This window comes from Miniopterus schreibersii (assembly GCF_964146895.1).
Source record: "Miniopterus schreibersii genome assembly, chromosome: 15".
In the NCBI taxonomy this organism is placed as follows: domain Eukaryota; kingdom Metazoa; phylum Chordata; class Mammalia; order Chiroptera; family Miniopteridae; genus Miniopterus; species Miniopterus schreibersii.
The window spans coordinates 21349868-21370531 of NC_138115.1; the positions used below are offsets into that span (position 1 = coordinate 21349868).

Sequence of the window (20664 nt, forward strand, 5' to 3'; positions counted from 1 at the left end):
TTGCAACACTACCTCGGTCTCTATACAGACAGTGCCAAAGAGAACCTCTTTTTGAAATGCTCCTGGTAAACCCAAGCGAGTTTCATTGAGAGAAAAGTCTTCAACAAGTCCTTTGTGAATGTGTCACCCTCGGGGGGGACGGCCACTGGCGCTGCGAGCCGGGAAGCCTTCTCTCTCCTCTCCCTTCGTCTACGGAGCGCGAGCCGGTGTTAAAGCCCTCAGGATGGATACTTGGTGACATCTGGCTCCTGCCTGCGCCTCCTGTGGTAGTGACATTATTGAACGGAAGTAGCAGGCAAAAATCAGAGCATGGCTATCGTAAAACATCAAGGATGCAATCCAGGGAAGTGTCTGTTGGGCTGAGCTGTTTTTACAGCATCTCAGCCACCAGTGTTCTTAAACCATACAAATAGCCAAAGACATTATCTACAGGTTTGTAAACAAATTACATTCTTCTTTTAGGACATAAATAAGTTAAAATAGAGCAATTTAAGCGGAAACAAGGCAACATGCCGGCAAAGAAATTTTATATATCCATGTATATATATTTATATATATATATATATCTACCTATCTATATGGACGTATACAGCCTTGAATAAGTATACGTTGATATAGATATAAAGAAATGGATATAACCTTGTGAGTGTCTATGAAGTTCTTCGGTTCCATTGGTGCAAATCTACTAGGCGAGTTAAGCTCTGCAACTTCAAAAAGTTGTTAAATTAACCTATACAACTGAGACCATGCTTTGCAAGCATTTCAAAAACTCACAGACCAGTGGATTGGATAAATAGTCTCAGAAAAGAGTCTGTTTGCAGTTCCCGCCTAAGAAAAAAAACCAAAAAACCCTCCCCCAACCCCCAAAACCAAACAAGGGGAGGACTGGAAGTGTACAGTACATTCATGCAGGGACATGGCGGCTGGGCGGGTGCATGGCTGGTCCACGTGTGGGCGGGAGCCCCAGGGGCTTGTTCTGGGAAAACCGCTCACTCCCGTAAGCCCCGAGGGGACCCCGCCCCTTGCCTCAAAGTGAAAAGAGTTCAAACAGCATCGCAGCCAGAAAAAGGGTCTGTTGGGTGGAAATGTCGGTTTTCTCGCCAGTATTTGGTTTCCTGTTGCTCGTTGCTGCTTGAGTGACTTGGGTGCCTGGATGGATGGGTGCCCGGGAGGTGGGTGGCGGTGGGGTCCTCGGCTAAAGCGACGTCTCCAGGCTGTGGATGGGGCTCCCTGGACTTGAAGAGGTAGCTGATTTGCTCGTGTCGGTCGTCAGGTTGATCCCGCTGTCGATGGCGCTGTTGTTTTTGTTGAGCGATGACGGCGGGCTCGAGTTCTGCTTGAGCGCGGCATCTTCTTCCAGGTCGGTGTCGTCGATGAGGGGGATGTGGGGCTGTGAATCTTCGATCCGGAATTCAGGATGAGCCATGAAGTTATGGATGGAGGTTCGAGACTCAGGCTTTTCTAGACCTTCGTAGAGAGAGCTACGGAACGCCTTCACGACGCGGATCTGCAAGGGAAGCACAGGGGTGAGAAGCGGTGCCCTGGTGCGTGTGCACGTGCGTGTGCATGTGTGGGCCAAGCTCTGGGGGGCTTGGAGGAGGGTCAGGTGGGAGAGGGGTTAGGGCACAGCAGGTGGCCGGAATCCACAGTCTCTGGGTGTTATGAGCATGGACAGGAGAGGGAAGGCTGGAAGAGGGGCTCAGGTTATATGCGTCCATGAGGTTTTTAACATTGCTTTGGTTTTGGTCGAAACTACGATATTAGGACAGGAGGAGTCAAGCCCCATCAGAGGTGATGGGAACAGTGGTCAGAGGAAGCACAGTCCACTCCGCAGGCACCCAGACCTAGGGAGAGACTGAGCCCTGTGAACTTTAAAGCAGGGTCCACCATGCGGAAGGGGAATGGGCCAGGTGGGAACGGAATAGGAAGGAGGAGAGGCTATTTTTTAAAAAAATTAATCTTAAAAAAACCACACGCAGTTAAGAAACCATCCCACATGGAACAGATAACATGTCGCAAACAGAAAAGGAACAGAAAGGAGAGACAGATGGATGAACAGGGATGAGAGAAGACACACGAGGGCCAAACAGAGAACAGGAACATCAAACCGGAGGCAGCAAAGCAAACCGAAGCCAACTCAGGGCTTTCTGGGGTGCAGAGCAGAGGCAGCCAGAAAGCACGAAGGAGCTGGCGGGCCGACGACATTCGGGAGCGGGAGCATGCCACGGTGGGGGTCGGGAACCACACAGCACACAGACAGACACACGCTGCACTTGGAAGCCTGGACAATGTGAACGGAGGTCGTTTGTACCCAACGTTTCTTTCCTTCATGCATTTGGGAGGTAAACACTCGAGTATTGACTCAAAGCCCTGGCCAGCCATTGGACTTGGCTTTGGGGTCCCTTATTTCCTGGGGTAATTGATTTATTTGTGCTTTGAAAATACAAAACCAAAAAATGAGGCCAGAATCAGATGGTCAAACCCAGCCCTGGGTGGAACCCTAAGGGGGTGTGGAACTGAGCTCAATCTAGCAAGTTCTTTCATTTTCTGTGTCTCAGCTGGAAGCTATGGTTCTCTGAAGAATGAAGAAGGTGGGGCATTGCGTCCTCTGGGCTAGTGGAAAGAGAACTGGCCTTGGAGTCTGAGTCCTGGCTCTGTCACTTCTGGTCCTGTGACAGTGGGTGAGCCACACGCCCTCACTGGCCATCCTCTGTCCTGTCTTGGAGGGTGCAGAGGAACAGGACCCTCGCTTTGAAGGGATGGGTCCCTCTGTTGGACTCCCAGGAGCGGGAGCCATAACTGTTATCTCAAGGGACTGAGGGGACTCGGGACAAAGGTGCTTCCTTTTCTTTTCCCAGCCCCCCCTCACAGTGGAGCCAGTGGCGGGGGATTGGGGGTGGGGACAAGGCGGCAGCATTGCCTCCAAGGAGCAGAGCCTCAGCCAAGGGGGTTGTGGTCCTGAGGGGACCCTACTTGGCCTTCTCTGCAGAGCAGTGGCTGCTCCCACACCACAGGCCTGTGAAGGGCAGAGGACAGGACAAGGCCCTCGCAGACCCAGGATTTGTGGAGCTCTCAGTAAACCCAGGGGCAGCTCGTTGGTGGGGCACAGGTAGAGAAAGCCTGTCCATGAAAATAAATTTTCTTGAAGTCTATGGCTGACAGTTTTAAGTGTTATAGCTCAGGGTTTACTATTTCAGAGGGGAGTCTTCCTAGAGCACATCATATGCTCCTCTGCCTTTTAATTTAGAGTACACAGGGAAGAATTGAACGGTGTCAAGAATCTTTTTGGTCTTGTATAAGATCCCACAGTTTTGATTTTTTAAAAAAAGTTCTTCTCCTTTGGCCCGGCCAGTGTGGCTCAATGGATTGACCGTTGTCCCATGCACCAAGAGGTGGCTGGTTCCAATCCCAGTCATGGCACACGCCAGGGTTGCAGGCTCGATCCCCACCAGGGGGCGTGCAGGAGGCAGCCGATCGATGGATGTTTCTCTCATCATCGATGTTGCTCTCTCCCTCTCCCTTCCTCTCTCTCTCAAAAGTCAATAAAAATATATTTATAATTTTTTTAAAAAAGTTCCTCTCCTTTGGTATCTTTCCCTTGTCTTCTCAAAAGCATCTCTGTCCCTCTCCTTCTATGTGCTGTGGGCTGGGGACTCCAGGGAACCTTGCCTATTGGAATCGTGCTTTAAATAAGAGGCCTCAGGTGCTGAGTGAGGGCCAGCCAGACTCTGCATTAGTGCTGGCGCTCCGCGATGGCCATTTGGCTGCCCTCAGATGTCTTTCTCCCTAGTTTTCGTATTTGTGGCTCTGTAGAGGTTATTAAATATTCTGGTCTCCTGATAAGCCATTACACCCTCGATTAAGCGAAAATAACAAAAAAGGTGTTGCAGGCCTCAGTTTTCTTATCTTTAAAATGGGAATATTAATTATCATCGTAGCTGCTCAGTCTAGTGCCCAGAATGTTCTGAGGCAGAACTGTAATAAGATTCCAGCCGGAGCGCCTGGTGGAGGAGGAGGGATGGTGGCAGGACCCTGTCATGTGACTGACAACGCAGAGGGGACGACACACAATGAGATGCAGGCCCCTTACCCTCCCCCTGGCATGGAGACAACAGAAAGAATGAACTGCTCTGGACAAGACTGTGGGGACAAAACTTTTCGGGACACCCCGCCACGGCCATCTCAAGTCTCCACTTCGGTTCTCTCCGCGGCTGAAATGGAAAAAAATATGGGAAGAAAAAAAGCTCTTCCATCTCCCCTTCCTGCCTACCCTGAAGATGGGGTTTGTCGTACGAGCCGCACTGAGTGTGCGGTCGAGGGAAAGAGAGGTTTTAGGCGTTTTGGTTTCATCAGCACAAAGGGAGCGGGAGGGCTCTGAGGAAATGCAGAGGCCCTGGTCTGGGACGGTTCCACATACTCGAATGTTTACCCGGCTTCAAGGAAGCCAAGAGTCTGGGATTGATTCACATTCATTTCAGGCTCAAGGTTAAAGACTCACAACCTCTTTTAATTTCACTCTCTCTTGCTGAACTCTGTGTCCAGGGTTCTCTAGCCCTCTAGGGAAACAAACACATGGAATATTCAGAAAGCAGAGAGGTCTAGGGTCCCCCCTCCCCAGAAGCAAGCCATTTTTCTCGACAACCCAAGGCTGCACTAAACTAGTTACCAACATGCTAACGAGAGGTCCAGCTCTCTTTCCTTCCCTACACCCCCCACCCCCAAGAGATGCACACTCCTTGCCCTAGCCGTCCTCGGAACCCAGAGTCTGAAGGGGAAGTGGGAGTAGGACAGGCCTCTCTAGCAGGGGCAGTGTCCAGACAGTGGCTGGTCCTGGGGGTAGACGTCTGATGCTCGTGGCTTGGTTGGTTTGAAGGAGCAGGACTTTCACTGATGAACACAGAGCCTGCTACAAACTTGCTAAGTACAAAGCGGGCTTGAGATGGGTTAGGAATTGAGGGGAATAGGCAGAGGGGCTGTGCAGCTTGGCCTTAGATCAGAGAGCTGAATGCTGATCTGTCCTTGATCACCAGTGGGAAGGGGCCCTTCTCCCTGCCCCTGCCAGCCTGGTGAGATTCAAGCAGAAAACAACTTCCCTGGGCTCTGGACCTCAGAGGATTGGCTCTTTTTTGCTGGATGAGGCTGTGGGTGTGGGTACTGGTTCCAGAAAGGAAATTCAACCTCTGTGGGCTCCAGGTCTGTGGGCTTGTCTGGGGGTGGTAGGAAAAATGAGGGACTCTGCAGTCAGATCTCTTGCCACTCACTTGCTGTGTAATTTTGAGCAAGTCAGTCCACTTCTCTGAGCCTGTGTATTTCTTAATTAAATGGATGTATTGGCAGATCCTCCCTCCTCCTATTTCAGTTGAGGCATTTGTGAACTGGATGTAGGCAACTGCTTGGGAAGATGTGAGTGGAGCTCAAGTATAAGGCATTAGGGGTGTGTTATTAAGTTTCTGGGGGGGGGGAGAACAAACTCATTTTTGAGTAAGTCAGGAGAGGAAAGCAAGAGAGCAGACCAGAGTTCCCTCCTGAACATTTCAGATGCCAGTCTGATGGGACTGTCCTGACACTGCATACATTTGTTTACCTGGGGCCCTCCATCTCACAGAGGTGCTGGGAGACAGATGTGTGATGTGGTAGGGGACTCCTCACCCCAATGTCATGAGTCAGAACTCAGCCCAAGCATACACTGCCCTGCCCCTGGCCTTTGTAGCCAGCTCTTGATAGCCCAGGGGACAGTGGGTGACTCCTGTCAGAGCATGCAGACCCTAGGTGTTTTTGACTCAGCCTGCACATGGCCACCCTTCTCTGCTGGAGAGCCCCCAGGAAGAGGACCCTGTTCAGAGGGGCAGGTGGCAGCTCACGGATTCACCTCGCCCCATCTTACTTCCCAGCTACCTGCTCCACACTTCCCATGGGAAGAAAGCCTTTGGCTTCTGAGGGGACCCTGCCTGGTGACTAGAGGGCCCTCAGAGTCCTGGGAGACCAGAGCATGTGACATTGCTAAAGAAATGATTTCAGCAAAAGAGGAACTAGGGGATATTTATTTAGAGTTTGCATTGTGACTGTGTTGAAACCACAGAGGTTGTGATCCCTTTGGAACCAGTACCCTGGGGGACAGTCAGGCTCTTTTTGAGACCATATGCCCAAGAAAGGATCCAATAAGGGACCCAGGCTGGATTCTACAATAGAGGGTAGGAATGCAAGATTCTTAAGGAGGCATGATTCTAGGGGAGAGGCAAGGTGGTGGCTGGGGCAGGGAGTTGTGCCTGACCAGCCCCTTTGGGTCACTGAAAGAATGAAGGGTTAAGGCCTACAGGCTTCTTTTCAAAGGCTGTTCCAAAGTTGGGGTCTCTGTGGGATAAAGGGGAATCAATCTGGCCTGGAAGGAGATTGGCTTAGAGATGGGAAGTGAAGAGTAGGCAGAAATGGGCATTTCTCTGAAGGAGAAGTGCTAAGGACTGCCTGTCCCAGGACCAGCCTTATTGAATGGTTTTATAAATGACAGGAGAAAAGATGAGAATTCACTCGCCAAGGTCTGAGATGACTGAGCTCTTTTTTCTGGACTGTGACTGCCAAGAGGAGGGTGATAAACCAAGGGAAGGCGTTCAAAGGCTGCGGGCAGGAATGCCAGGGAGGCTCTTTTGTGGCCGGTGCAAAGCACACGCTTTGAGAAGGAGACTGAGCCAAGATGGGACAAAGAACCGAGTGTGCACTCAGAAGCTAGACTTCTGGCGGTGAGACCGAGGCAGAGGGGTGCAGGTGTCACCGGGAAGGGTGGCAGGAACCAAAGGGGAGGGGAGGCAGGATACCTCATGGAAATGTGACTCTGGACACTGTCTGCTCAAATACTTCGGCACTTCGCCATGGCTGGTTTGGCTCAGTGGTTAGAGTGCTGGCCCTCGGACCGAAGGGTTCCAGGTTCGATTCCAGCCCAGGGCACATACCTCGGTTGCAGGCTCTATCCCTGGCCCAGGTCAGGGTACATGGAGGAGGGAACCAATTGATGTGCCTCTCTTACATCGATGTTTCTCTCTCTCCCTCTCTCTCTCTCTCTCTCTCTCTCTCTCTCTCTCCCCCTTCCGTTCTCTCTGAAGAGCAATGGTAAAAATATGCTTGGGTGAAGATTAAAACAAAACAAAACATCTGCGCTTCACCTTGGCTAGTGTGGCCTCCCCGTTACTGTGGTTTTGTGCTAATGATGAACGAGGAGGGGCTTTTCCACCTTTTCTGCATCCTTCCTGCCATCATGCATTTCTGGCAGGACTGCATCCACTGAAAGGCCGTGGGACATGAGCATATGTCATCAGCAGGCTCTCTGTGGCTTGCAACCCCTGCCGAGGACTCAGATGGCATAGTTCCCACCTAGCACACAGGTCCTCTCCTGCTCAGTTATGGGTGTTCTGTGTTTGGATGGGGGTAGAGGCACCTTATAAAGTACCAAGAGATGAGGTCTGTAGTCTATTCCTCCTCAAAGGAGTCCAAGGGCTGGCTAAGCGAACGCACTGTGGAGATCTGAGATCAGGATAGGGCTCCCCTGCAGTTTGGGAGAGGCTGACTGGAAACAAGGAAAGGAAGGCTGGTGGTAAATAGAGACTTCTTGTTCCCTCTAGGACCTGAAGCCATAGGGATTCAGAAAGATCTAGACAAGGTCAGAGATGAGAGACCCAGGTCAAAAGTGGTGGCGTGAGGAGATGAGTTTGGCAGGAGGGAGATGATGGAGGGGTCAGGCTGTCTCTCAGGGAAGGAGGGCAGGAAGCTCAGGGTTAGACCGGATCCCTCAGTTCTGGCACCCAGCCAAGGCCCGCTGCTTTCTACCTGAAGTAGGCTGAATGAGTTAGGGGCCTCGTCTCTTCTAGGACGGGGTCAGACCTTCAGCATGCAGGGAATACTGTATGTGAGGCAGCTGATGCTGTTAGGTGTGCAAGGAGAGAGGGCAGAGGGTTCCGAACCACTGGGGCAGGGCCGCCAGATTGTGATCTCCTTGGGGATCCAGATTGGCTGTGACCTCTGACCCACAGTGACACCTTTCTTGGCTGGACCGCACTCTGATGGACCGTGACCTCTGAGGGCCTTGACCCATGGTAACCTTTGCCTGACTTTGACTGCAGACTGTAACCTCCTGGCCAACTCTGACCCTTATCCTCGTGAGTGAGGCTTTTTGTGACTGAGTATGACCCTAGACTGGGACACCTTGTGTCTCCCTGGCTGACTGCTCCACTTTGGCTGCTGTGACCTTGTAGTGCAGTGGGACATTTAATTACTGAAATCTTCCTGACCAATGATGATCCCTTGACTGACCCAGACTTTTTGGTCACCTGTGACCCTCACGACCCTCTGACTGGTAGTAACCCCTAACTCTGACCCCAGCTGACCCTGCCACCCTATTGCTGGCTATGGTCTTCTGAATAACTGTGGCCCCTCAGTCCCCTGGGCCTAACCATGACTGGCTGCCCCCCATGTCCTTGGTGCCCCAGCCCCTGCCCGCCTGCCCGCCCGGCACTAGCGTCGGTGGTGCCCGAGGCGGTAAGGATTCACACTCACGCCCAGCTGCAGCAGGAGGAAGGCTGGTCGGAGAGGAAAGAGCATTGGACAACGACACGTGACTAGGGCTAGAGAGATTGGCTACGTCCTGGCTCTGGCTGGTGACGGAGGACTGTCTCCGCAGGGCCCCCTGAAAGGAGGCCCCGCTCTTGAAAGTATTGACTACTTCAATCTGCAACGGAGGAGAGAACGAGACAAGTTGCGAGAAGAACGAACACAACAGCTACACGACTGACAGGCGCAATGCCACGAGAACAGCCGCAGCCACGGCAACAATGACAACGTCACCGAAATCAAAACAAAAAGTATCAGACACACTCCGAGGCTCTGAAAGATGTCTGCTCAGTTCTGGCCCATCTGCAGGCCTAGAGTCCCAGGGAGGACACAAGGGCCTGGCCTTTGTTCTGCTCTAGTGGCTCAGGGGCCAGTGGGCTGGGCTGGGGGCTGGGGGCTGGGGGCTGGGGGCGGTTAAACATGGTGTTTGGAAGCAAGAGGGGAGCTTAGCCCCACTTGGGGCCAGGCGTGGAGCCTGAGTGGTATGGTGGGGGCTCTGGGTGGACAGATCTTGGCCCAAATCTTGGCTGTGCCACTTACGAGCTAGGCGACTTTGGGCAAGTCACCTCTTTGAGTGTAGTTTCAAGGCAGAGGCACCTACCTGGCAGGGTATTCTGTGAGTGGAAAGCACCTGGCCCACGTTAGTGTTCCCTAAGAGCCAGGCTGGGTAGGCACTTGTGTCCACTCAAGAAACTACAGTCCCGGTGTTCTGCAATCTGCAGACCTCCAAAAGGCTTTGTGGCCAGGTTGGTGACAGCACCAGGGCCATGTGCACCAACAGGCTGGGTGCCAAGTTCTTGCCAGGGAGGAGAGCCCAGGCTGCATCAGGTGGCAATGGGTCTGAAACCTGATTCTGTCTCCACCCCAGCTCTTGGAAAGGGCTGTCTTCTGAACCCCAGTCACCTCTAAAACTGGAGGAGGCATACCTACCTCTCAGGGGGCTGTGAGGCCAATGAAATGATGTTTGGGACAGTGCACTGTGGCATGAACTTGCCAGGTGCAGCTCTCCCAGGTGTTCTGGGTAAGGGACTGACCCTTTCTTAGTTACATAGGCTCCTCTGATCCTCATTTCATGGGGCTGTGAAAGTATGATGTGAACTATAACCCCAACCCAGGCAGAGGGGCTGGCTCCCGTGAGAGCCTGCAGTGTGTGGGGGGAGGGCTGCATGGCATGGGGCAGCCACGCAGTCTCTGTGCTGGGGAAGAAGCCTGCCTCTGGCTGGATAGACATCCTACACGTGTGCTCTGCAGGTGTCTTTGGTGCATGTGTGTCTGTGTGTGCATGGGGAAAACCAAGCTTTGCTCCTTGGAGCTTCCTGGAAGAAACCTGGGGAAACATGGGGAAACCTGGAAGCCCACTGTGGAGGAACAGGATGTGCGTGAATGTGTGTAAGCCCCCGGACCTCACAGGTCCCTGGCCCCGGGAGAACCTGGGGCCAACCCTGGCCTGAGGTTGCTATCCTGGCCTCATGGAGACCAGTCTCCAGCTACCAGGAGGGACAGCACAAGGCTGCCCTGAAGTTGCCCTGAAGCTCTGATCCCAGTCCCCCCAGCAGCCCCTCACTCACCTCAGCTCTCAGGGTCAACCCCTCCCCTGGTCTCAGAGGCAACCCCCTGTATACCCCAGTCTGACCCCTTGCTGGCCGAGAAGGTAATGCAGGACATTCCTGGGGAAGCCACTGTTTCTTTAGCAGCCACTCAAGGGTGTGTGTGAGGAGTGTGGGTGTATAAAAAGTGGGTGAGGTGGTGAGAGCAGGACGCTGACCTCTGGGGCCCTGGGAGGTGGTATGGAGCACGTACATCTCCATCACCTGCCCGCCCGGCCAGCCGTGGGCCCAGCCCTGGGAGCCTCCTGTACCTGGGTCTGGATCCGATTCAGGCCTCGGAACCATAGGATCTGGCCCCGCCGCAGCTCTCGCTCGGCGTGGTCTATCTCCTCCACGTCCTCGTTGAGCTCCTCCTCGGGAATCTCCTCCTTCTGCGTGAGCCTGCCCGCCTCCTTGAGGAACTTGAGCCTGCTGGTTGGGATGGTGGCGATGACCTGCAGGGGACCCAGCCACATCAGCAATGGGGGCTGTCCCTCAGTCAGCCTCCTTCCCTCCCTGCTCCCCCTCCTTGTTCTCCCAACTTCCCCCTCCTCTGACCCAATTACCTAGTTACATGTTCAACTCGTTCCTTAACTCATCCCAATTCAATCTTTAAATCTCTTATTAATTTGTTTTTTAATTCATTCACTCATCCAGAGTCAGGGGGACATAGTGGAAAATCTTGACTTTTAGGAATTGGGCAGATGTGACTTTGAATACAGACCTCACTGGACATGTGACAAGTCACTGGGCAAGTCATTTAACCTCTTGGAGCTCTGGTTTTCCCATCTGTAAAGCTGAAGGCAATTCTCAGGGCTAGAGGGTTAAGTGAGATGGCTTGTGTAAGTTGCCATGCATGAGCCTGGCTGGCCCTCAGGCTTCTGAGCTCACTCTTCCTGAGGTCACTGGGTCCTGGGTACCCAACATGAGCAACAGGGCTCAGGGCCTGGGTGCCCTGGGGAGTGCCAATTTGGGGACTCAGAATGGCTGCCTTCCCAACAAGAGGAAGCGCCATGAGAAGAGGGTGCACCTTCATTCTTACTCTTCCTCCCAAGGGTTTGTCCTTGGGGCTGAAGCTTGAGAGGCAGGCCCTATGAGGAAGCTGAGGTGTCAGAGGTCAGAGGCCCCTTGCGTCTCCTGTAGGGACAGACAGGGGCTGGCCTGGACGCTCAGCCTCAGGGGTTCCCTAGGAGTTTCAGGTACGCATTGCCTGCTGGCATTGTCCTTAGGCATTAGGAGTCTGCTCACCCAGACACTTGGACCTCTCTAAGGGTGTGGGCCCCAGTGGGATAAAGATGGCTTGGCCCTGCCCTGGCTGGTGTTGCTCAGTGGCTAGAGCATTGCCTGTGAATGGAAGGGTCACGGGTTCGATTCCTGGTTCGGGGCAGGTACCTGGGTTGCGGGTTCATCCCAGCCCCGGGTGGGGCATGTTTGGGGGGCAACCAATCGATGTGTCTCTCTCTTGCCCTTCCTTCCTCCCTCCCTTCCATTTTCGCTAAAAGCAATGAAAAAAATATCCTTGGGTGAGTATTAACCAAAAAAAAAAAAAAAAAAAAAAGGTCTGGTCCTGAGGGTGCCCAGGGAAGAGGGTTGCTCAGTCAAATCTAGTTTATCAAGTCTCCAAAGAAGCCCTGAAGTTTAAAGAAGTTTCTTTTGAATAAAACTAAACTTTCCTCTTTTTTTGTCTTTATCTTCTAGTTAATCTCTGTCACTGAAATGTCCCACTCAAGCATGGGGACAGCCTAGAGGCAAGAACATTGTCTCAGGCCCACTGGTGCCCCCTGCCTGGATGACAGAGCACCTAGGGATAAAGCCCCTTTGGCCCAGGATCTGGCTCCGGTGTGTCTCACAAGGACCACATCCTGGTCAGGAGCCTTTGAGCTGCAAATTGTGCGCACTGTGATGGGTGTGTGTGTATCCCGGGAACTTGGGAAACAGCAGGAAAGAGAACTGGTGGGAGAATGTTCTGGGGTCGTAGATAGAAGGTCCCCTACAGAGCATCCAGCCCAAGGGTCCCCAAAGCCAGGAGGATCAGGCCTGCCACTTGGCAGAGTTTGTTCCCTAGGAGCCCTCTGAAGGAGCCTCTGCTTGGTATCGCTCCATTTACTAATCTCCCAACAACACCATCAGAAACACCATTTAACAAATCCCATTTTTTTAACCCTCACCAGAGGATATTTTTTCCATTGCTTTTCGGAGAGAATGGCAGGGGGAGAGAGAGAGAGAGAAATATCCATATCCATGTGAGAGAGACACATCGATTGGTTGCCTCCCACATGTGCCCCAAATCGGGGCTGGGGATCGAGCCCTTGACTGGAATCGAACCTGAGACCCTTCAGTGCATGGGCCGATGCTCTAACCACTGAGCAAAACCTGCTAGAGCACTAATCTCCCTTTTTAACAACTAGCCACCTTTAGGCTCTGAGCCTTGGGGGGCCATGGCATCTAGTTAGAGTTTAATAACATTGCTCTCATTACATTATTTTTTTTGTTAGCTTCTATTTATGACAAGTGATATTGATTTTCCACTTATGTTAGTAATATAAAGTTGTGTTTTGAAATAAATTTCAGTTAAAAAAACTGTTGTGATTGAAGGAAAATATTAAGTAAATAATAGGACTAGTGGTACCTAGATATATGGCAAAAATCACAGTAATGATACCCAAAAGTGACAAGTATTTGGGACCTGGGCCAAATCCCATTGCTCAGATGCCCAGAGACAGGGAGGGCCTTGTCCCGGGCCACACAACAAGTCCCTGGCAGAACTGGGACCCATTCCTGGGGCTCCTGGATTTCTTGGCCAATACTCTTTCCCTTCTCCCAATGCGAGGCACCTCCTGTAACTTACCTGGCCCCAGACGAGCTCTCCTAACCCGATGAATATGCACCACATCCACTGGTCCAGCTGCAGTGGAGAGCAGCTGAACGGCTTCCCCCCAAACTGCACGATCACTATCTGGAAGTCAAAGGGAGCAGAGACAGAGACAGACACAGACAGAGAGACAGGTCATCAGGGGCCAGCTCGGAGGCCTGGGCTCTAAAGGCACCGCAGCGGGGCTCCAGCTGCCCACTGTCCACCCCGACCCAGGTTAGGTGGCAGCCTGGCTACCTGGATGGCAAAGGTGCCCAGCACGATGGTGCAGAAGATGGGGTTCCGGAAGATGCCATCAAAGACATTGCGCTCGCCGTGGATCTTGCGGGCGTTGATCTCGTTGAAGAGCTGCATCATGACGAAGGTGTTGAAGATGATGGTGTAGTGCTCTGAGGGCGGCGAGTGCAGGGGCGCGTTCCTCCCACTGTCAATCTGGAACATCTTCTCACCTGCCGAGCCGAGAGTGCGGGAGCTGGGGGGGGGGCTGGGGTGGGGGGGACGCTGGGCCCGGCAGCAGGGTGAGCGGCCCAGACGTGGGGGCAAGATCTGGACACTGGGGCGGGGGCAGGTAGGCCTGTGCTCTTGGGTGGTTGCAGTGTGAGTGAAGAGGTAACCAAACCCTTTATTCTCTAGGGGAGAAAGACCCTGATGAACTTCCTTCCACTTTTCTAAGGAAATCTGATAAAGGCAGAATGCTGGCTGTGCTATCCGGGGACACTGCTTATAAAAAGTGATCCCCTATTGACAGACTCACCTGGACTGGGAGGGCTGGGGGTGAACTACGAACACCTGGTGGGAAGCCAGGGCTTTGGGCTCCCCCCAAAGTGCTGCTTTTTGTAACCGAGCATGTCCCTTGCTGAGACCTCTGGAAGCTCATGGGGCTATTATAAGAGATATCAATTCCTATATGGAGGCTGGGCCTTCTGGGCCAGGGTGGCTCCCGACCCACCCATGTTGCTGCGTTCTCTTACAGCTGAGCTGTCACACCATGGAGGACACAGTAGCCTCTGGGGTATTGTGTGGGCACCCGCTGATGGCACGCCCAGGTAAGGTGGTGCCAGGAGGGTTTGTGGGGTTTCCTGAGAGTGAGGTGTCTAGCTGAATCCAAGACCACCGAGGGTAGGCGCTCAAGTGGGGAAGTCAGCAAGTGAGCCAGGGGGCTGCCTGTCTCTCCTCTCCCTAGCCTGACAGGTGTCTCCGCGAGTCTCTCCTAGTTCTGCCTTCCTGTGGCTTCCTCCAAGGCTTTTCATGGCAATCTTTACAACAGTCCTGCCAACACATCACCTTTGGAATTTATGGAAGAGGACTGCCCTTTGTGGGACAGGATCCATACCCCACCCCCATCTGTACTCTGGACTTTGAAGGCAAACGCTCCTTGGCGCTGAAAGTCCGGCTCGAGGAGGCTCACACGGAGGGAGCCTGTTCAGGCTGGGGACTCCGGCTGCCCCCGACTTGCTGTGTGGCCATGGGCAAGCCTCTTCCTCTCTCTGGGCCTCTATTTCCTCACCTAATACCCAGGGGTAGGCTTTGTCTGGATCATCTCTGAAGCACCCATGGAAACCAGGCCAGTCTTAGCCCCAGACAGACCTGGTTCTTTGCCCAGGCTCCTCCTCAGACTGCATGCCCTTGGGCAAGTCACCTCACCTCTCTGTGCTTGGCGTTGTCATTGTAACGTGGGGTCAGGGCCAAGGTGCCTGCCTCATGGAGTGGTTGGCGACCTAAGTGAAAGTGTCGTGGAACTAATTGGTGGGTAGGCAGGTGTGTGGCATTTCCTCGAGGAAGCTTGCTGAGGATACCTTCCACAGGGCAACGAAAATGTGTGGGAATGGGCCAGGGAAGGGGCCAGTCACTTCCCCCAAGAGCCTCAGGCTCCTGTGGGGCTGGCATGAGGGGTGTTCATCAGCACTTGGGCACCACCTCGCATGCACAGGGTGTACTCAGTGTTTGGAGCTGTCATCAGTAGAAAAAGCCTTGGTTTGGGGGTTGGCCAAATGCAGGACAGGGCCTGGCTCTAGCCATATCTTGCCCTGTGACTTTGAGCAGGTAGCTTCACCTCCCTGGCCCTCCATCCCCCATTGGCAAACAGGAAGGTGGGTGTGAATCCGGAACGCTGGGCCATGGTGTCCCCAGTAGGTGGGGTGGGGGACTCACCGACAAAGAGCAGTGTGAAGATGAGGGTAAGCTGGTACACGGCGTGGCCCAGGATATTCTTCATCATGGTGCGTGAGATGAGGGGCTTGTTGCGGCCATACGGCTTCCTCAGAAGCAGGGTCTCGGTGGGCGGCTCGGTGGCCAGCGCCAGCGAGGCAAACGTGTCCATGATGAGATTCACCCAGAGCATCTGCACGGCCTTCAGAGGGGAGTCCTGGGGACAGTGAATATGGAGAAGGCTGTCACGGAAAGGTCGGCCCCACCTGCTGCCACCAAGTGCCTGGTGTGGGGCTCATTGTTGAGGTCTAAGCAGCTTCCTGCTGGAGCCTGGAGGCCGCTCTGCCTGGTGGGTCTGCCTTGGCTGGCCTGCCCCCTGGGTTCCTGAGCAGCACAGAGCAGGTTCGCTGAGGCTTTCCCTGGAGAGCAGCCCAGACCTGCCCACTTTGGCTGTTCTCTCCCCCAAGGACAAAATTGGATTCCCCCAGGCCTGATGGCCACCAGCTCTCCGCTTTCTGGTAAATTTAGCCACATCCTTGCCTGCTATCTTCCCTCTTCCCCTCCATGAGTCTCACCTCTAGGCTAAGGTCAAGACCTCCCCCTGTACAGATCCCTGTCTCCTCCACCTCCCTCTTTCCCCTCAACTATCAATGGCTCGAGTCTCTCCTTCTCTACCAACAGTTCCTATGACCCTGTCTTCTTTTCACTACCATTCAATTTCTCTTTATACTTTATCCCGCCTTGACTTAAGCAATTATTGTGTATATATATATGCTTCTAAACATAACATATTTTCATGGTAGAAAATTTGGGCAAGTAAGGAAGAGCAGAAGCTAAAACTCATCAGTGATTGTACCACCTATAGGATCCCACCGTCCACAGTCTGGGGCGGGTCCTTCCACCTCTCTGCCTGAGGCCGGGACCACACATTCACGCTGCTCTGCGCAATGGTGCCACGCAGTCTGCTCTGCCCAAAGTTGCTGAACCCATTTGTCCACCTCCTTCCCTGCACCCCCGTGTGCCCGGTCTTCAGCAACTGGCCTCTGGCCTCTCTATGTCCCCAAATGCCTTTCCCCAAGGCCACCAGTTGCCTCACTTGCACAATTGAGGAACCCATTTTCCAGCCCCATCTCACTGGCCTCGCTGTGGCGTTTGGCCACTGCCTCCTGCGTGCACCCCTGACCCCCATCTCCTCATGCTCCGTCTCCTCTCTGAATGTTCCTTTTCCTTCCACATCTTCCTCAGGGCGCTTCTCCTCTTCCCCTGCCTCTTTTTAAAGAAAAAATATTTTTATTGATTTTAGGGAGAGGGAGAGAGAGAGAGAGAGAAACACTGATGTGAGAGCAACATTGATCGGCTGCCTCCTGCATGCCCCACACCGGGGATGGAGCCTGCAGCCAGGGCATGTGCCCCGACTGGGGATCGAATCAGCAACCTCCTGGTGCATGCTCAACCAACTGAGCCACACTGGCCAGGGCTTCCCTTGCCTCTTAAATCTGTGCTCCCCATGGCCCTTTCCTGGGCCCTGTTCTCTTTCTACACCTGCCCCCTGGCTGCAGGGGCCCCACCTCTCCCCCACATCACTCTTTTTCCAGCCCAGCCCTCTCCTTGTGGCTTTAGCTTCATCCACTGGTGAAAACACCTCCAGGAAGCCCACAGACCCTGAAAGCCCAATAGCCTGAAATGAGCTGTTCCTCATCCCTCTGTCCTCTCCGTGTACCTCCTGAGGCCCCCCTGTCTGCACCTTGTACACTCACTCACCTTCTAGGTATTTATCACAGCCCCTCCTCCTGCCGACCTCTCCACCTCTGCCCTGGCACAGTCGCACCATGCTCCCCATGCCCCTCAGCTTCTTCCTGCCATCAGCCTTCTCTGATTACATGCACCTTGGGGTTAGGGCCCCGGATCTCCCCATCAAGGTCTTCATGGCCCTGCCACCAACTTAATCTAAGATCTTAGGCAAACTGATAGTCTTCCTGGAACCTCAGTTTCCCCATCTGGCATCAGTTGGTCTCCAAGAAGCCTTGTATGAGTTGCCACGCTGTGGGAGTGTCCCCCAAGCCACCACTAGAGGGAGCTTCTAATCCACAGACCAGGAGAGAAGGCCCTTGAAAGTACAGTGGTATCTCGGTTTTCAAACGTCTCTGATGACAAATGTTTTGGTTTACGAATGCGGTAAACCCAGAGGTAAATGCTTCGGTTTTCGAACATGCCTCGGAAGTCGAACATGCCACACGGCTTCCACTGAGTGCAAGGTCCTGAGGCCTAGGTGTCGGCTGTTGATCCCTCAGTTTTCCAACGTTTCAGAACTTGAACGGTCTTCTGGAACGGATTACATTAGAAAACCGAGGCACCACTATAGAAGGGACCCCTTTGGCCAACCCATAGGCTGACTCTCAAGGCTTGGGTACTAAATACTGCCATGCGTATCCCCAAGGGCTCAGAACAAAACAGAGGGGAGCAGTGTTCCCAGGGCAACACAGCTCTTTGGGGCAGTGCTGGTCTCCGGGCGTCTGGGGGTTCCTGTGTGCAGGAATTTATCTGCCCATAAGGCCTCTAGGAGAGGCCAGGCCTTGGAATGCCCCTGTTTCCTCTCCAGGCCAGCCTGGACAGCCCTTGGAGGAGGCAGGAGGCTGCGGGAGAAATGGCAGGTACCCGGCCTGTCCATACTCTAAGGCTCAGTTTCTGCCTCTGTAAAACGGAAATCATCACTGTTTCCTGCTGCATGGGGCCAGGTGAGGGAGCAGGGAGGCCACCGATGTTGGGGCCTGTGGTTTGCTTACTCTGGGTTCAGGACCCTGGGCTGCTCAAGACCCAGACTGAGATTCTGACAGACAACTGCCTCTTCCAGTGACACAGAGTCCCCAACTCCCTCCTACTGCCCCCAACTGGCTCAGGAACCCAGGCAAATAGGCCTCACCTGACACACCCCAGGTCACAACTAAGGCCCCCTGGATCCTGCCAGCTCCTTGCTCCCCATCTGGCTGCTTGATCTCCCTTGGGCCCTGCCCTGGCCCTCCCTCCCTCTGGTCCTCTATGTGTCCAGGAGCTCTGCCTTCCCTTGAGGATCTCCTCTCCCACTTCCAGGAGCAAGGGCCAGGACTGTGCCTGCACCAGGCAGATGTGGGAGTGAGGACCGACACCTCCCACTTGCCTGGTGACCTTGGACAAACCCTGCCACATCTCTGAGCCTCATTTCCTCTGCTCCACAGGGCTGGTGCCTGCAGTTCATGGCCCTCAGCAGGCACTCCACTGATGGTGCGACAACATGGGATGCCGTGTGGGTGTCTGCTCTCCCCCAGGCTTCGGCATGCTCCGCCCTGCCTGCCCCTCGGAGGACCCACCTGTGTGATGCAGGCACCTGTGAAGGCCACAATCACAGCCACCACATTGACTGTCAGCTGGAACTGCAGGAACTTGGATATGCTGTCATAGACATTGCGGCCCCACATCACCGCCTTGACGATGCTGCTGAAGTTGTCATCTGTCAGGATGATGTCCGAGGCTTCTTTGGCTACGTCTGTGCCTGCAATGCCCTGTGGGGATGGGGACAGGAGCCTGGGTGGGTCAACCGAGGAGGGAAGCAGCTCTAGCAACACTGTCTTCACCCCCTACACATCCTCAGTCCTACACAGCCTCCTACATACATACACCCAGCTGCCAGCACAGAGAGATCATGTGGCACGCTCATGTGTGCACAGGGACGCATATGGATGTACACACACCTACTTCTGATAGACTAGCACCCTGAGGCCAGCCCTCTGCCTTCAGGAAGCCTCTCTCTGGCCCTTCCCCCACAACCCAAACCCATTACTGCAGGGAGCCTCCCTCTGCCCTTCCAGGGAGACCCTGGGGGCCAGGCTGAGCCTCTAGAGCACTGGGCACCTAAGGTGGACAGTGGGTGGGCTCAGTGTGAACTGGGGGTCCTGCACTGCCAGCTTGAGGCTGTATTGTCCATGTTCCCCTAATCCCCTGCCCATGAGCTCCTGTCAGACGCTTCCTTAGGTCCCCTGCAAGCCGCTCCTACCATGGCAAAGCCCACGTCGGCCTTCTTGAGTGCAGGACCATCATTGGTGCCATCCCCTGTCACCGCCACCACCTGCCGCTGCTCGGTGTGTGTGCTGTCGATGATACCTGCGGGAGGGGGCAGGAGTATGCTCAGGGCCCTGGGATGCTCCATGGGGCAAGGACAGCCTGGCCAGTCCTGATGCTCAGGAGGACACCGGGCTGGGCACAGCCTCCTCTCTGGCCTCTGCCTTGCCACCCCCATCCCTGTGGTTCTCCCCTCCTCCAGGCTCCCCTATAGCTCCCAACGCTTGCAGGGGATGTCAGCCACCTTAGCCCAGTACTGGCTTGCAACCCTCCACAGTCTGGGCTACTCACCTCTCTGGCACCCTCTCTTCTCTCTGTAGCCCATGACCACAGCATCAGCCACCCTGGCCAGAATTGCCTCCCTTTTTCCTGTGCTCCACGGGCTCCAGGGTTTTGCCAGGTTCCTACCATGTGCTTCCCCAGCACCACCCCTCTGGGAGGTCCAGTCCCACCTGAGGAGGTCTGGACTGTGCCACCTGACCCACTGTACTGGCCTTGATCTCTCTCCAGACATTTTTCATCAATAAAATCCTCAGCAAATAACAGAATGAACAGATGACATGTGGCCCCTGTCACTGAGCTGGGGCTAGTGGAAAAGGGCGGGGGAAAGATATCACTGGGCATGTGTGGAGTTTATGGGCAGGACAGAAATTTCATTGTAATCTTTGACATGTCCCTCTCTCATTCTGCACATCAACTGTATCACCAAGGCCTGAGGATCCTGGCTCCGGAATCCCTTTGAGATCCTTCCATTTCTCTCTGTCCCCATGCCTTCTACCACCAGCATCTCTGTGCCCCCTTCACTAACCCAGGGATTCCCTTCCAATTTGCACAGCAGCCCCAGGGTCTTTCTAATAACCGAGTCTGAACCTGTCCCCCCGGCACCAGCTGAGCGTCATTCTTTTGCTGATCACCTGGACTCAGAAGGACGCCTGCGTTCTTAGCTCTGCTCACCAAGTCCTCCATGGTCAGAAGTTGCCCATTCTTTGATCACCTCTTCTCTCACCCCTGGCCACCCTTAACCTGTGATTTCACTACAGGGATGGCTCTTGGTCCTGCAGCACCGGTTCCACTTGGCCCTGTCTTTGCACAGGCTATTCCCTCAGCCAGCTACCCCTGTCACCCACCTGTAGTCTCAGCTCAGAGGCCACTTTGTCTGGGAAGCCTTGTGACCCACTGAGGATCTCTGCCCTAATGAGTTCATTGCCGCTCCCATCCAGCCATGTGTCTCCCTGTCCTGAACCTGGCAAACAGTAGCAGCCTGTGGAGTGAGGGAATGAGTTCCCTGACTTTCGGCACTGTACTCCCTACCTCACCCCCAGCTCTTTGCTACTGTCAAAGTTCTACCTGCTTCAAGGCCCAGCTCCAAGG

At 54.0% G+C, this 20664-nt stretch overlaps 1 protein-coding gene across 3 annotated transcripts in view; it reads right to left on the reverse strand.

Annotated features, from left to right (window-relative positions):
• Positions 1 to 653: 653 nt before the first annotated feature.
• ATP2B2 (ATPase plasma membrane Ca2+ transporting 2) overlaps positions 654 to 20664 on the reverse strand; it is a 166925-nt gene continuing 146914 nt past the window's right edge. For 2 of the 3 annotated variants that reach the window (XM_081160201.1, XM_081160202.1), the window contains exons 17-23: positions 19229 to 19335; positions 18546 to 18737; positions 15205 to 15418; positions 13291 to 13502; positions 13030 to 13137; positions 10454 to 10636; positions 654 to 1507 (exon numbers count right to left, since the gene is read on the reverse strand). In XM_081160201.1, coding sequence (XP_081016327.1) covers positions 1196 to 1507; positions 10454 to 10636; positions 13030 to 13137; positions 13291 to 13502; positions 15205 to 15418; positions 18546 to 18737; positions 19229 to 19335 — 1328 coding nt within the window. In that variant the 3' untranslated portion in view covers positions 654 to 1195. Of the gene's footprint in view, positions 1508 to 4501; positions 4557 to 8537; positions 8714 to 10453; positions 10637 to 13029; positions 13138 to 13290; positions 13503 to 15204; positions 15419 to 18545; positions 18738 to 19228; positions 19336 to 20664 lie in introns of all 3 variants that reach the window. The other variant, XM_081160203.1, reaches the window with a different exon arrangement.